The sequence below is a fragment of the Bombus vancouverensis genome, chromosome 13, assembly GCF_051014615.1.
Source record: "Bombus vancouverensis nearcticus chromosome 13, iyBomVanc1_principal, whole genome shotgun sequence".
Classification (NCBI taxonomy): domain Eukaryota; kingdom Metazoa; phylum Arthropoda; class Insecta; order Hymenoptera; family Apidae; genus Bombus; species Bombus vancouverensis.
In genome coordinates, this window is record NC_134923.1 from 13,003,396 (window position 1) to 13,019,873 (window position 16,478).

General features: G+C 41.6%; 1 protein-coding gene across 8 annotated transcripts in view; it reads right to left on the reverse strand.

Annotated features, from left to right (window-relative positions):
- Positions 1-368: 368 nt before the first annotated feature.
- The window catches only part of LOC117159167 (uncharacterized), a 53,525-nt gene continuing 37,415 nt past the window's right edge, over positions 369-16,478 (reverse strand). For 6 of the 8 annotated variants that reach the window (XM_033338791.2, XM_076623726.1, XM_033338781.2 and 3 more), the window contains 5 exons: positions 11,762-12,118; positions 10,702-11,003; positions 9,833-10,238; positions 5,939-6,066; positions 369-5,356 (listed from right to left, as the gene is read on the reverse strand). In XM_033338791.2, the coding sequence (XP_033194682.2) occupies positions 2,786-5,356; positions 5,939-6,066; positions 9,833-10,238; positions 10,702-11,003; positions 11,762-12,118 (3,764 nt within the window). In that variant the 3' untranslated portion in view covers positions 369-2,785. Of the gene's footprint in view, positions 5,357-5,938; positions 6,067-9,832; positions 10,239-10,701; positions 11,004-11,761; positions 12,119-13,371; positions 13,509-16,478 lie in introns of those variants that run through there. The other 2 variants (XM_076623729.1, XM_076623727.1) reach the window with 2 other exon arrangements.

The following is a 16,478-nucleotide window of genomic DNA, read 5'->3' on the forward strand; positions in this document are numbered from 1 at the left end:
ATTGACTTTTAGTTGATTGGTTTGTTACGCGCATGCGGATTTGGATATTATTTTTTGAAATTAAATATTGCGTTTGCGTGATGTAAAAGTCGTTTTTATACATATTTATATAACTGTTATATATAAAAATATAGTACACCTCGAGTTTATATAAATCTTGTTTTTCGATATATTTTAACGTACTGATATAAGCTGCCTTCGTTGAAATAAGCTGTGTATATGTATAAACTAAGTATATGTATACCATGAAATTCTATCTCGTCCTTTAAGAATACATTGTATTTAAATTACAGTAATCGTCTTACAAAAATATATTTTTCCTTACATTGAACATACGATCACGTGTGGTGAATCAAAAATGCCGGAAGTTAATTGAAACATTTTATTCATTATTTTTTAAGCGAAAACAAACAGCAAAATTCAAGTACATTTGTTCCTTACACGTTTGCTTTAATTCGCCTAAAATGTAAGTATGCGATAACATGTCTCGTGTAAGATGCAATGTTAATGCTTTCATGCTTATGAATGTATGCACATCAGTTGTAAATACTTGATGAACATGTTAGTTGATGTATGAAAAAATCAATATATCCGTTTTGTATGCATGCCTAGATAAAACGATCATCATCATCATCAGCATCATCATAATTGTTATGGAACTTAACAACAGCTCCGCATCGTCATTTCACGATTTCACAAAATTTTACATCTGTTACATAAATCACTCGATAGCCGTTACTCTCTCATCGAAGAGAATATACTGTGAAATGCTTACAAAAATGATAGCCGCGGAATAAGGCACACAATTGATGCAACGCGTATTTAATATAGCGATATATCTATCTTTAAGTGCCACTGGATGTCAATGAATTTCTATCAGTGTATGAATCGTCCTGGATATTGTGTTTACGTATATAATGCCTATGGAATCTAAAGCTTCGCAGGAACTATTGTGCCTATATTGCTGTTGTGATAATAGTTTTATTATTATTATTATCAATATTATTAATAATTAATATTATTATTATCATACTTGGTGTTACTAATAATGACTGGATGATGAGTAGTTTTGTATATACAGGTATCTTATGATATGGGGTGTGTGTGCGTGTGTGCGTGCGTGCGTGTGTGTGTGTGTGTGTGTGTGTGTGTGTGTGTGTGTGTATGTCTATGTATGTATATATATATATGTGTATATATATATATATATGATTTTTTTCACGAACCACGTCTATCGAACAACTTACATAATATGCAAACTGAGGTATTCGATCTACTTGACACAACTCAACTAAAGCATGAACTATGTCGTAACAAGTGCAATTTCTGTACTGTGTACATTTATGTGTATGAGTAAAATCTGTTCTATTTCAAATTCAAAATATCTATTACGAAACAACATGCTCCACCTTATATTTCTTTTACCCGTTCAATGAAAACCAATAGAGTTTAATAATTCTTCTCGTTAAGTTTACCTATATACATCTTACATTACCTCGTAACAGCTACGGTATAGTTAAATAGTTTCCTTCTTTTACCAATCCATTTCCTCTCGAACAACTATATCCTTTGCCTAGCTCGTTATTACTGTATTCTGTATGACTGTCGTAATATTTACGTAAAGCGTAGCTCGATTACTGAATCGTTCTCGACATTCCCCAAAGGGTAGTACGACTTTTGCTTACTTAGGAATCTTTTGAAATGATCGGTGCACATCATGGTTTTAGAAGCAGCTGTAACTTTTCTATGCGAAAGGCTATTTAAGGCTACGTGGTGCGTGGAACGATATACTGGTGTGCTTCTTTTTCTTTTTTTTTTTTTTTAAGTTTTCGTCCATTAAAACTTACGTTTTAAACTTTATGGAATTAGTTTTGTAAAAATATGCCTTAGTCATTTTGATGTAATATACTTCGTGTGTGTACGTGTATGTGCGTGGGTGCGTAATATCTATAAAGTATTAGACCGAGAACAGAAACGACAATGTAACGTAGTATGTTTTGATCATATTTCTGTTGTTGCCGTATGTTTGTTTTCTTTATTTCGTAGAGTTCAGACCTGACAATTCGTTCCAAAGCAGCTATTATACTCTTTGAATCTTAATAAGCTCGATTTCTTTGAAACGATATACCATATTATATAACGAACCTCTTCATTTGGTAAAATTTAAAGAACAGAAGAAAAGAAGATGAGAAATGAAGAAGAGAACGAACATGAGAAAGAAAGGAAAAGAAGAATATGTGCACCGATTTACGTATTGACGATAATGTCAACAATATCATATGTATAAGTAATATACGCTCTCTCATGCATATAACATCTCAACGAAAATCATCCATGAAACACGATTTGCGAGAGCGACCTCTTAAAAGCTATTTACAAAAACGAATAGCGATACGTAGGCTTTTCATTATATTATTATCCGCTGCCTTTGAGCATGCCTCTAACTTTCAACAAACTTGCGCACTCGATGTCGATCCACAGGGTTAATTTCCTTTCGTATCTCTTATCTTTCGATAGTTCCCTCGACGCAACTACCGAGCGCGTATTAATAATAATAATAGTAATAATAATAATAATAATATTAATATTAATGAAAAATATAACGACAGTACGATGGATACACACGTTCTCCGTGAAAACGTGCACGCGATATATGTATATAAATCAGCGAAGAGTACAATGTCAGAGGCTTACGATACTTAGAAGAGGACGGCCTTGACATCGGTACTTAAAAAAATGTCCCTGTGGAGGTTTATATGTTTGTAAACGAGGCTGTCAGTAAAAATTATTGAATCTGGCAACAGACCGTCTTGCATGGTATTGGAGTCTCGCCTTCCTGACCGTATAACGTTCGTAATTTAAAAACTTTCGAATCCATTGCTAGAAACGGTGAGTTGCCGGTGTAACAGCTTTCATATACTTCAAAAGCTTCGTCGATTGGCATGTCGCCTTTGTCTTTAACGGGCTCCTTCCGCGCTGCAATCTCTTCCTTCCGCTCAGACATATTTGGCACTGATTTCGACGAAGTTGGCGGATCTGCTTTCAAACTGATCTCCTCTATGCTGGTAGCGCTCTCGCGTGCCAATCGATAATATTTCTGCACGTAGTCCACGTTAACCTGTTCAACCTCGATGGTATCGTCCTCCGCAGCTTCTCCTTCGCATACTATTCCCTCGCTTTGTAACATTCTCTTGGGAGTTACCAGAGGCTCGATGATCTCAGTTTCCCAGCATTCTAACACGTCAGGCTCTTCTATGCTGTCCAAGGAATCTATTCCGCTACCACTCTTTTCGTCCTCGATGCTACTGCTCCTCTTTCGCTCTTCCTCCATCTTCCTCTCCGTTGTTTGTTTGCCCGTTTCACTCTTGTCCGGGGCTTTGATCGTCGTGGCAGCATCGTGACATCGTCGTAGGCTCGGTTCGTACGTGGAAGACGTTAACAGCTTACCATCTTCCGAGACTATGATCTCTCCTTTTTCAAAGGTCCTCACGTTCATCGTGTCCTCGACAATCCCATCGTCGTCCTCGTCGTCCTCGTCGTCCACATCCTCTGTACGTCGAATCTTCGTATCGATGTTATTGGAGGGATTCCGCGCGTGCGATTTCCCTTGTCTTTTCGTTCGCCTTGCATTGACTCTCTTCGAGTCTATCCGAGAACTTGAAGCAACCCTCACACCCGCAACGCTATCCTTCTCAGTAAATTCGCAAGTATCATCGACAACATCCTGTTGCTGTTGTTTAGCCAGATTCTTCCTCCTCGTGATGTTCGCTAAGTCCTCCCGCTGGCCGCAAGAATCCGACGAGGACACCATCTCGTGGTCCACTTTGCCAATCACCACGTGCCTTGCCACTCGTCTCCGTTCCTCCGACCTCCTTTTCGCGTCCTTCTTCCTTCTCGAAGCACCGCTGTTGTTGTTGCTACCATCCGGCTGCTGTTGCTCTTGTCCACTCTTGATGTTACCGAGCCCTGCGAATTCCCCGCAGATAGCTGTGCGCGACAATGCCGTATTGTCCGCACCGCTACTAGCAGATAGTGCAAGTATGGGGTTGCCTTGCAAGTTTTTTGGCGGCTCTTGGTCCATATCGTCCTCGTCCTCCTCGCAGTCCATCGAAATGGCCGACGCAATGAACAAATCCGGCGACTTCTCTTTGCGTAGCCACTCCGTCACCGCCTGCGTGATTGGATAATCGGATAGTTGCGTCTGGCTCTCGAAACCAGAGTCCTCGTTCGTCGCCTCGATAGTCTCCTTATTTAAGAGACTGCACACTGCTGCTGTCTTTGTTCCAAACTTACCCGATACCTGATCGACTTTCGTCGCTTTGTTATCCTGAGATTCGAACTTTGAGTCTAGCTTTGTATCGTTCGACAGATCGATCTTTTGCAGATTCTCAGTCAGATCGTGTGTCTTGGTTTCGTTCTCTGGCTCCGTGGTGCTGTTTAGGTCCGGACCAGGCGTCGGTTCCCTCACGAACTTGGTACCCTTCGCGCTGTACTTCCTCTTGGATAGACTAGTCGACAACGACGATTTGCTGCTCGATAAAGATTCGTGATTCTGATCGTCGCGAAACGCCGCGTTCTCCACGCTCTTCGGCGTCATCGATCCGGATCTCGAGTTTTCGTCGTTAGATACAGGAGACAACGGCCTCGACGTGGTCATCGACGCGTTCTTGCTGCTCGAGTCGGAGTCCAGGTTTCCGTTCGTTAAGGTCTCTCCGTTCATTTCGTTGCTCGGTCGTTCGCATAGCTCGTTGGCACTCGGACAATCGTTATTCGCTGCTTCGATAATGCTTGGCAGTTTGTCGACGTCAGTCGCTTCGTTCACGACCTCGTCCGTCGAAAGAGCTGCCTCCTCGTCCCCGGGGAGGCAGTTGGTCAGTCTATTTGATTCGTTATCTGAACTGGTAAACGTATCTAGCGACTTGGATCGACTGTTTTCTAACGAAGTTGATGTCGGTTCTGGTTGCTGGTCAGACTTGCCGTTATCGGACAATTCGTCGCTTTGGTTCTTCGAGTCGTCCGATATGACACCGTTGCATACCGCGTTCGACTCGTTGTCTACCAACAGGTTAGCGTCCGACGATAACGCACTCGGTTGATTTATCGTCGTGCCGGTCTCGGACGTAGGTGTGTTGTTAGCGGATGATGGAACAATGGGTAGCGGAGTGCGTGGTTCGACGGTACGTCGCAGCTGAAACTCCTGACACTCGGGGTTCAGCGGCCGATTGCTGGTCGTGGTCGTGGTCGTGGTCGTGGTCGTGACCGTGCTTGAACACACTGTCCAGGGCAGTTCGGAAGACGGTAGGCCGGTATCACATTCGGAACTGTACTCTCCTTCCTCCTCGTCTTCCGTGTTACCCTGTATTTTCACAACAATTTTTCCATTAGTTTCTAATAAACGAAAATTAATTACGTAAAACAGTCTGTCAACGAACAGTGTCTCGTTCCATTGCGGTGAAACGAAATTTCAAAAACGAACTTTCGTATAACGCGCATAACGTAAAACGATCTCCTCTCTATATCTATAGTTAACGCGGTCCACGATCTGGCACATATATTTCAAAAGCGACATAACTCGACCAAGTTTTTCCACTTTTAGCCCTTGAAACCTTCTTTCGATAGCTTTGGCGTTCTCCCGATACAGGACGAAATTATTTTTAGTTGTGACGGCTTTCGAGCAGAAACGCAATACGTGCGCACACATAGTCGTCGCTGTCTTAGCATCTAGAGTGCACGACCGATATCGATTTCCGGAGACAGATCTCGCCTGCACATATACCGACACGATTTTAGACTTTATCGTCTTTCGATTAACTAACGAAACCCCATCGTTAACTAACGAAACCCCATCATTAACTAACGAAACCCTGTATATTCGTAACAATTTTCCAGAAAACTTTGTACAATCTAAAAAATTCGTCCAACTGTGCCATCCACTCACCGTAGTAAATCTTCTCTGCCTCCTTCTCTTTTTTTTCTTCTTTCGCTTGGCACAGGCCGCTGACATGGCCGCTGACATGGTCGCAAAGTCCGTAGTTCTGATCATTAGCCCGCTCTGTATCGTTACACCTTGGACAGCAGAAATATCGCGAATTAAAACTCTTTCATACACCAGCAAGCATCGTTCGTCGGTTAAAAGTTGGACGAAACGCGCGTCTTTCCAAGACTTTTGCTCCTAAGAACTCCAGCTGAAAATCAACAGGTGGAGAACTCGAGGAGGAAGTGATTATTAACGCGTGTCGAAGGGCGCGAGTATCGAACTTGGCTTCTCCGTCGTTTCCACGCGATTCCTTTCGTTTTCCGCGTGGAACCGAGCACCAGTTATTTTAAATCGCGTCTATTTGAGACGCAACGATGGTCAGATCCTTTGCCGAAGTCGAGAGATCTCGCGATGCTCCATAGCGGGCGACGATGCTGTAGAAAAGTGGAAAACAAACGAAAATTCACATTATCGTCACATTTATTCTACTAGATAAACTGCGGATTCTTCCGCAATTCTAATAAATTGAAATATACAAAAATGTATAGAATACGCGGCACGACGCGAACGGCTTACTTGCCAAATTTCTTAACTCCGCGAAACAAAAACTAGAGAAAATTCCTGAAATTATACGAAACAACAGAGCTTTGTCGCCAAAAAATGTGTAAATAGATCTCTATCGGATTGCATCGTTTCAAGACTGAATACTCCGATTATTTCGATCAATAACGTGCGTATATATCGTTGGAAAACGAAGTTTCGGAAAGCTCGACGAACTTCTTCCTCTGTGTACCCTCGTTATTAGCAATGTTATTAGCAATGAAAAATAATATTCACGCAGATACGAGAAGAAACAAGGACAATATAAATTTTCACAGTTTTCTATCGCATCGTCTCACTCGGCACCCCTCGCGCGGTCCAATTACGGACAAAGATCGGTGGCTCGTGTACACGGTTGTGCCATCCCTTTCGTGACAACGAGACAATTTTCTTACGAGTCACTTGCGATATACGTGTAATGTCCGTTTGTCACGTGCAACGTGCGAAGCAGCGTGTCGATGCAGGCGATGATTTGACGAGATAACGATGACGAAAGCGAGATATGTTACGGTGAGAGAAGACGCGGATAACGAGAATCGTGACGATTAGGAAAACGTAATATATGCGAGAGAACACACACATACGAGCGTGTTAGAGAGTCTTGGGCTTTAGCTACGATCGCCGGATCATCGACGCGGACATTGTCACCGGGCCACGGCACGCACACGCGGTGGATCGCATGACGCGACTGGCTTATGCGGACGCTGTCCAAGCTTCTTAAGCAGTTTTCTCTATTTTCGTGGCAGCGAGAACTCGGCACATGCACACAATGTTGTACAACGGCTACAAAGAGTATCGCTACGGTATTCTTTTTATTATAACGTTTAATCAGGCTAACGAATCGGTCTAATTAATCAAGTACAAATATATCGTTTAAATCTTGTATCATCTGCAAACGCGACTTTTGTGCCGCTACAAAGATGCCATACTTTAGAAATAAAACATAGAACCTGGCTAAAAAGTACTTGAAACGCGTGAAATAGGGATACGCGTGCCAATACTTTTTGTAGTCGCAATGGAATGTAAATCAGTAGGCTAATAAGATCGCATGGTCTTTGCTCGATTTACTCATATTCGCGTAAACGTTTTCTCTCAGTTTCTGTACTTCTATATTACCCAAAAATACATAAACGCGCGTACTTTGAGTTTTCTATCGTTCTTCGACTTAATATGGAGATTTGGAAGTTAGTAAGAAACGGATAGAAGGTGCTTTATCCGTAATTGTAATAGTAAATATGCTTGTAATTCTTCATTGAATTCCAAATTTAGTTACCATCGTGGTTTGAATTTGAAGCAATATGTAAATGTTTCGGATTGCTAATAGAACTGACAATTTAATAAATACGTAGGTATTTGTTATATCGGTCAATAGAATATAATGTAAATATATCGGTTTGAACGAACTGATAATTTAATCGATTAATTTTTTAAACGAGTAATAACTCGATAATTGCTATTTCTCAATTATTACAAATACGTAAACTACGAATTGCATAGATTTTTAAATAATTTGTAGATGAATAACTTGGCATGCATAAATATACGCGTATATAACGGTAAAGGAGAAAGCAACTAGAGAAGAATAATTAATTGATGATTTCTTTTCGTTTTATCTATGCAGTTTCGATAGCGGTATAATTGCTATCGTATTGCGCTTTGACGTATCACTTTGAATTAATCGATTCGTATTTGTTTGAAAATATCGTTATAAATCGTACAGGGTACCCTGTAAGGAGCATATAAGAAAAGTCTATGCGATACCATTATCGGTGGAACAGCGTCGCTCGATGGTTTCTATAAACTCTGTTCTTCCGCTAAATTACCATCGAAAGGGTATGAAAAGCTCGATTTTTGGACAGCGACGTTATCAACGAGGCAACAAAGTAGCGATCATCATTCCGCGTATTTCCGCGATCGTATCTAAAGAGTAGCGGCTCTCTTTGCGAATTATTACCTTTTACCTTGAATGTGGTAGAGGCACGGCGGTAATAAAACAGCAATGATGCCGATGGACGGGACAGCAGTCATGAATCTGGCTATATCCCTTTCTCCTGGCCGCGCATCCAACCGACACTGTTCTCGTTTAACATTAGAAACAGGAACGATCAAACGTACTAACGCCTAAGCCGAGACATTGCGGGGAAGGAGCAGCCGGGTACAAAACAGCGGCTTCTCGTTCGATAGTCGTGATCATTCTTTCCTCTCGTCTTACACGTCGCTTACATATATATGCTTTTTCATCCGACCTCTCTCTCTCTTGTGGCAGCGACAATTAAGTTAACGTTAAGCGTAATGCACTTCCGACGTTTAAACGTTCGTAGAATTTGACGATTATACGCGTTAGACGGTAGATTTCTTGTCCAAAATTAAGTTAAAAAGATGGCGCAGTACGAATCTTTGTTCGAGAGAATCGATTAACGCGTTAAACGCATCTCAATGATGGAACAAAAATACGATAGAAATTAATCGGATATAACGCGTAGCAATAAGATGATAGATAATAACAAAATAGTACTATAAACTAAATAAATTAAAAATATAAATAGAATATAGAGTAAAGAAATCGAAATCGTTTATCGGATCGTAATAAATAAAAATATGTAATACGATGTGTATGTTTCTTGCTGTAAGAAATTAAGATTGAAATTTCTGTTATCGAAGTGGAATTTCCGTCATCCGGAGAAGATCAAGACTAGAATTTTCGAGTCTCGCGAGATTCTTCGAAGCTAGAATCGTTTCTTGCAAGAATACAAATTTGTAGGATCGCGAGAGTGGAGAGACGGCCAGAACGAAACGTCGACCGCAAAACGATTTGCGCGACGTAGCGCTGCTCCCTCCCCCGAAGTGCGTAGTTTTCTCTTGGTCGCAAGAAAGACAACCTCCGCATGTTCGTCCGTTCTCATGTTGTTCCGTCCATCTGTCCATGAACAGAACCAAAGCTACGAGAGAGGGACAGAGAGCGAGAGAGAAAGGCCCGCGTCTAGAGTCATGCGATAGCAAGGGCAGAAAAAGTAAGTAACTCTCTTTCGAGAATCTACTGCCAATGACAGAGAAGGAATGGAAGAAGAAGGAGGAGGAGGAGAAGAAGAAGAAGAAGAAGAAGAAGAAGAAGAAGAAGAAGAAGAAGAAGAAGAAGAAGAAGTAGTAGTAGAAGAAGAAGAAGAAGAAGAAGAAGAAGAAAAGAATAGAGGAGAGCCGAGAAAGACCGATACTCTCTCTACGGCCTCCGGTTCTGACACGCCGCTATCAACTAACCATTTACGTTGACCAAAGGAGGACCAAACATGTAGTGGCCAGGATACATGTAAGGCTGAGGAACCGCTGGTATCACGTGCGGAACGTGTACCGGATCCTGCATCATCATCGGATCAAAGTAGGCACCACCGTTCATCCCGTTCTCCAAAGGTTGTTCTTCCGCCTGCTGTTCATCCTCGTATTGTTCCTCCAGTCTTTCCTCCTCTCGTTCGTCGACCTGCTGCCCCTCCTTCGCGTCGATAAAAATTATAGATTGCTCGTCGTCCATTTCCCCACCTACGCTATCACCGTAACCGATGCTTCTTGTCCCATTCTCGTTCCACATCCTGCTGGTACTCTCCATTGGTAGAATCGCATCTTCTTGCTCTTCCACTACCACCGTACTCTCTTCCACGCATTGGTTATTCTGAAAGAGGAATTTTTGCGCATTAGATATTTGGTGATTATTTTTGTTCGTGAACGACGGCGTTGAAGAAAAGTTTCGAAAGAAACGCGAAGCGATCGTCGAGTAGTGGTTTTTGTTAGACGAATGGACGTAATCCGAGAATGGCGGTCGACGAGTAAAACTGTCGCAACGAACGCGCGAATTTTAATTATTCTCGTATTGGGGTGTTTAACCCGACCCATTTGTGCGAGATCTACGAGCCGAGACGCACAGCGCAGAGCTGAAAAGACGATCGGCGGAACGATACAGGAGCAACGAAACCACGCGTATACCGTGTTGTTTGTACGCGTAACACTTTCACGCGATACCCGCGATTACGTTTACGATCGCGTTGGATCTATCAAAAAATAACCAATCGGACTCGTATTCCTTCCTCTGATCGTCTTTTCGGCTCTCCATTATACGTCGTCTATTTTCTCTATACCTCGTAATTCATAATACAGTAGGGTTCACCAGGCAGTTTTGGTACGATCGTCGAATTGACCCACTCGATCGGCCTGAGAGGTACCGGTGCACAAGGCATGGCCGCCAGGACGCTGGGCGCAGCCTGCGCTGCCATCGGCGCAGGACCGACCAGCATCACAGGATACTCGTAATAGTAACCACCCACGTGGTCGTAAAACGTCCCATATCCTAATTGCGCGCTCGAGTCCATCGCTGGAGCATACTCACCGGTACCACAGTCCCTGTCTAACAGTTGCTGATCCTCCGTCGTTTCACTACCATCTGTAATCAACGTAAGAGGATAAGACGAGAGTACGGACCGCGAACTCGCAAGAACTAACATTTATGTTACGTGAAAACACCGAGAGAACAGGTTCGTGCATGCAGTTTCAGTGATTTACATTTTTAACCGTGGGACGTAACTCGTTAACCGGGGATGACGGGTTAACTCGGATCGCAACGTATCTTCTTACCTACGATTTCATCTTCGCTAAAAATTCCGTTAAACGTACAGATATAATAATTTCTTTATTTTCGAATTCCAAGTATTTTTCATCTACACCCCCAATTTTCATTCTTCGCTACCGGTTCGAGCGGAAACAAAGTTCGACGACTAAGTTTCAGCCCCGCAGATATTCTTCAAACCGAAGAAAATCACAGGTTCGAGATTAGAAAGTTGGAAATAAGCTCAACGTGTAACGCTTCGATATCTCAAAAGCAAACAGCCACGAATTTTATAATTTATCTTTCTGCCAATTGTACAGAAAAATTCAACTACGAAACAACTTTTTACCAAACATCGTGCAGAAAATCTTTCGAATGCACGGCGAGTTGAAAGAAGGGGGTGGGACGATACCGTACTTCTGTCTGTCGGCAACGTTCTCCAACGAGATACGATGGAGTAACGCGGAAAGTCGTACAAACTTGAAGAGAATGGTAGGGGTAACTCCAAGCAGCTTTGCCGGATACCACGCGGCGATCGGGAAGGCGGACGAGACAAGCCAGAAACTCGATGAAATACGTCACGTTTCTATCTATACCTCTACCTGCGGTGGAATGCGACGCCGATTGGCTCTCGGTGGTCGAGGATGTCGCGCTGGTGTTCGCGTTCCCAGCCCACGGCTTCTTCTTCGACAGATAACCCTTTTTGAACAGCATATCCTGCCTCGGTGTCGTGATCCTCGTGTACTCATCCTCGTTGAAGATAATCTTGGGTTGGGACGTCGAGCCGGACGAATTGTGTCGAGACGCGGCACCCGCGTACGCTCCACCGTTGCTACTTCCGGCTCTAAGCGGCTTGTACCCGCTCTGTCCGAACCTACTGTGCGTGTCATTTTCCTGTCTTTTCGCGTAACCGTTTCGCAATCCCTCTTCTTCGTCCTCTTCGCCGGGTGGAGCTGAAAATTAAATCGCAAAATATGGTTCATCGGATCCAAGTAATTTCGTTTTCTTTTTTCTTTTTCCCTTTTTCCCTTTTTCTTTTCTCTTGTCTCCTTTTCCTTTTTCCCCGTTAAATGCATGCTGTTGTCGATACATTATCACAGCGACTATCCCAATTTATAAAAGTGTAACGAAGAATATAAATTCTTCTCACCCTGTCTTTCATTAGGCTATTATTTTACCTATTATAGCGTTAGAATTTATAATTTTGCAGTTTACGAGTTATTCGTTTTGCAGTTTGCAGTTTACGAGTTTTATTTTCTTTTACAGTACTCCGTAAAACCGGATTACTTTCTAGAGTGTGAGAAAAATTCTTTTCTTCTTCTCGCTAGTTTGCTCAACGCTGCGCAATCTTTATCTACTTATAACTGGACGTTTCACGATTCTTTACCGAATCTTTACCGAAAGATAGATACGTTTCACGAAACGAATAAACTGCAACGCTATTAAATAATTTCCACGTTATCTCTGTTATAAAATTTACTTGTACAGGCGTAATTAATTACGAGTAATCGAACAACGAGATATAAACCTCTTTTGCATCGATGCAACAATAAATAATCTATCTTCGATCGATCGATCGTTTTACCTATTTGCAACGCGTCTGATGCAACGAGAAGCGTCCGTCGAAGGAAGTTTATCGTTTTCGGTGCATCGATACAACGTAAGAGTCATTGGAACGGTAACGATTTCACGAGCAGAAAGAACACCGATTCGAATTACGGAGGAATTTGTCACCCGAGCGCAACGGCGTTCGCTAGCCACAAACAGGTCCGTTTGCTCGATACGTACAACGACGTGTCTCACACGCGGTAGCAAAGTCTCGAGAGGAAATCCCACTCGGTGTTCCTCGATCAGGTAAACACACCACTGTTCGAAAGTTTGAATCCACGAAGTGAAACGTATTCTACCGGTAGAAGGTCTACCGAGAGAATCTCGTTGAGCATCGATCGATCGATCTTCGTATCCTCCGCAAAAAGAGTATTAAGAATCAAGCACTTGGATTTGCGAATCGATCGGTTTAAAAGTACGCGAGTACTTAAAGTGTGTGCATTGCCGGATACGAGTACGCCAATAATTTTCTACGGAGAATTAAAAAGACTCGTCGATCGACGCATACAAGAATTTCCGTAAATCTATTTAAAAAGAACCGAGACGACCTTAAAACGTTTAAAACGCCATTACTCGCAGGATCGATATACATACGTACTGGATCGTGTATTATTCGACACTGTGTAACTTTTCTCGACGAAGAGTCATATCATCCAGCATTTTAGAGTTACAGCTTCTCCTGGTCATATACAGTTACGTACGATACAACGAAGAAAAAAGATGCAAAAGCTTTTTATTTTCTTACGCAGGTTTTCCTAAAATTTGGTGAACTCTCAACGTGCACAATACGCGTTAATAAGTCAGCGTGAGAAACGCGCGAACGTCGATCATTTTCATCGTCGTTTAAAATTGCAACTAGCGACGATTAGTCACGATGTTTCTGCAAGTATCGTACTTGGTATTATTCTCGATTGAAAGATTGTTACTTAAGAATAAAACGAGATATTTATAAACGACTAATAATGTAACCTACGTTTATAATACAAAGTATGCTGCTTTCATCATCCATCATGCTGTGCTGTTGTAAACGGCGTATGCGTATAATTAGGATCAAAGAAGTTAATGGTTCGCGACTCGAGAAAAGAAATCGTACCGATTAAAGTCACTCGATCAAAGATCGGGACGTAGGAACTCGAACGCTACGAGAATAAAAAATTAAACGAAAGAAACGAGAATGAAATCGACGACTCTAGCGAAATATAAGCACATTGTACGTATAAATATCTCGCGTTAAATGCTACGAAATTTCGAATAGATCGCCAGTTGGATCGATCGCCACTTGAGAAAAAGAAATACGTTCTACGACAAATCTCTACGACGATTCTACTTTTTTAGCTACGTCCGTAAAAATACGAGATCGAATAAAAATTCGTAGTCCGGTAATAGTACTTCGTTTAAGAGAAAGAAACGCGATATCGTAAAAATGAGAATTATTATTAGCGTAAGAGTTCGGTCAAATTTTTAGAATATCGTACTTTGAGTAGAACGAATTGCCGTATCGGATACTGGCACGTGTAGGGTGAAAGAAAACAATCGTCGGTGCCGTGCATTTTTCTTGCATAGTGACAAGCGTAATTAACTGCTCGAAGATCAGAAGATTATCGTTATAAAGATAGATACAGTATTATGCAACCGTTATTACGGAAACATATTTATACGACGTTTCGCGTCCCAACACCTTACAAACAAATATACAATTTGAAACTTTCTTTTTCAAAAAAAAAAATAAAGCTTTCGGCGTTCTTTCTTCAACTTTAATTCACCTTTTTCTAATTCAGCGATAAATCGATTATTCCGTATAAAACAGATTCGTAAACAAATATATACGTAGAAATAATTATAAGATCTAGATAGAAACTAGGTAAGATCCGATCTACGAGGAAATTTACGGTAATCCATTTATCGGAATTCCATTTATTATCGATGCATTTAGATGGTGGCGGATTAAACGAATTCCTATCGATCGAGTAAATCTGGCTGAACGCGAACCTCGACTGTTTCAACCAGACATCACGGATAATAAGGAGAATCAGCGATTTCTCTTTTTTATCGGATAAGTCGAGCGGATATTTCTCGGTCGGTGCTATTTCGTTACAGCGATCCCGTTCAAACGCCCATACCAATTTCATACGAAACTCGTGCAAAACTTCTACGAAAATCAACATGTTAATCTTGTCTCTCGAGAACAATCATTTTTCCGTCCTTTTTTTACGTTCCACGATCCGTCTTTTCTCGGCTCGTAAGAAAAAAAGGTATTACGATTGAAATTGAAAGGTATTACGTTACACCAGTACCAGATTTTATCTCTACAGTAAATTTTCCAGTTCTACGTGACGATTTATTAGCAACACGGACGACGATATAGCGATTGTTTTTCACCGACAAAAACGAAAAAAGAGAGAAGGCTATCGCATAAGTAATTTTAGACATTTACGTATAATATTTACCTTATAAATATTTCGGACACTTTTAAACGCGTGATCCATCTTTTTTTCGGCGTTAATCTATCAACCCTGTATACCGTACGTTCGGATAAATGGATTTTTACCGTAAACGAATTATACCGTCCGACGATCGGTCGTATCGAACGAAATAGAAGAACACTTGCATAAGACTGTATCTTTATCTAACGTCGCCGACATGTGAGAAACGCAAGGTCCATTCGAGATACGGAGGTCGTAGCGAAGGAGTTGAAAAGAAAAACGAAAATAGAAAAAGAAACCATTACGGATGTACATACGCGCGTAATATTCCAGAGTCTAGTTTCCAATCTACGATATAATTTTATATCGACAGCTTCGAGCTTCTAAAAGCTAACTTTTAACAGGCGAAACAAAGGGTAAACTAGTCGCACGAGCTATCGACCTTCGTTACATCGATCGTACCAAACCTCCGATTCTCCTAAGTATATTGCGCGTAATTTTGCTCTATTACGCCAACCAACTATGATATTAACTTTAGAAAATCGTGACTGGTCATGGGTCAAACGAAACGTGTTTTGCGAAATTCAAAAGTAATTTCGAAAGTGATTCTTCGTCGCTAAATACGACGTTCTCTCTAGTTCGATTACGAGGATAAAGCAGAAAAAAAGAAACTGGCGTTAAAAAAACGGTAGAAAAAGCAGATTATAATATTACCAGTAACGTCTGTTCTTTTAATTGGTATCGACAAGATGTTGGTCGTTTAATACGAAGATAAACTAACATCTTCCGATTTATTTATTTGTTAAACTCGATGGTCGTCGACGAGAAATTTGTTGACAAGAAATGGACATGAATGGAAATACGCTACTACGTCTGCTCGTGCTTAGACATAACAAATAAATTGGAATAAAAGAAGGCGGGATTAAAATCGGACAAGCGGATCGAGAGCCAGATTTTAAGATATTCGGAACAGCGGCCACGTTATCGGTCGTCTCGCAGTTAGAGCAACGCGTATCTCGCATAAAAGTGTTTCTTTCTAGTCACTTTGTTTCACGGTGTGCTACGATACTTGCTATTTCGCGAAACGAAAACAGAGTAAAAGATAGAGACGAGGACCCGTTGCGCAATAATTTGCCGACTAATAATATCGGTGAATCGACGAGCGACAAGTTGATCGGATCGAAACATCCGTTAATTTCGCGCCACTCTACGCCTAACGCGTGGACTACGGATTTTTACGCGTTTATGGGAAGTCCGGAACAGCGTCGAATCGCGTAAGATG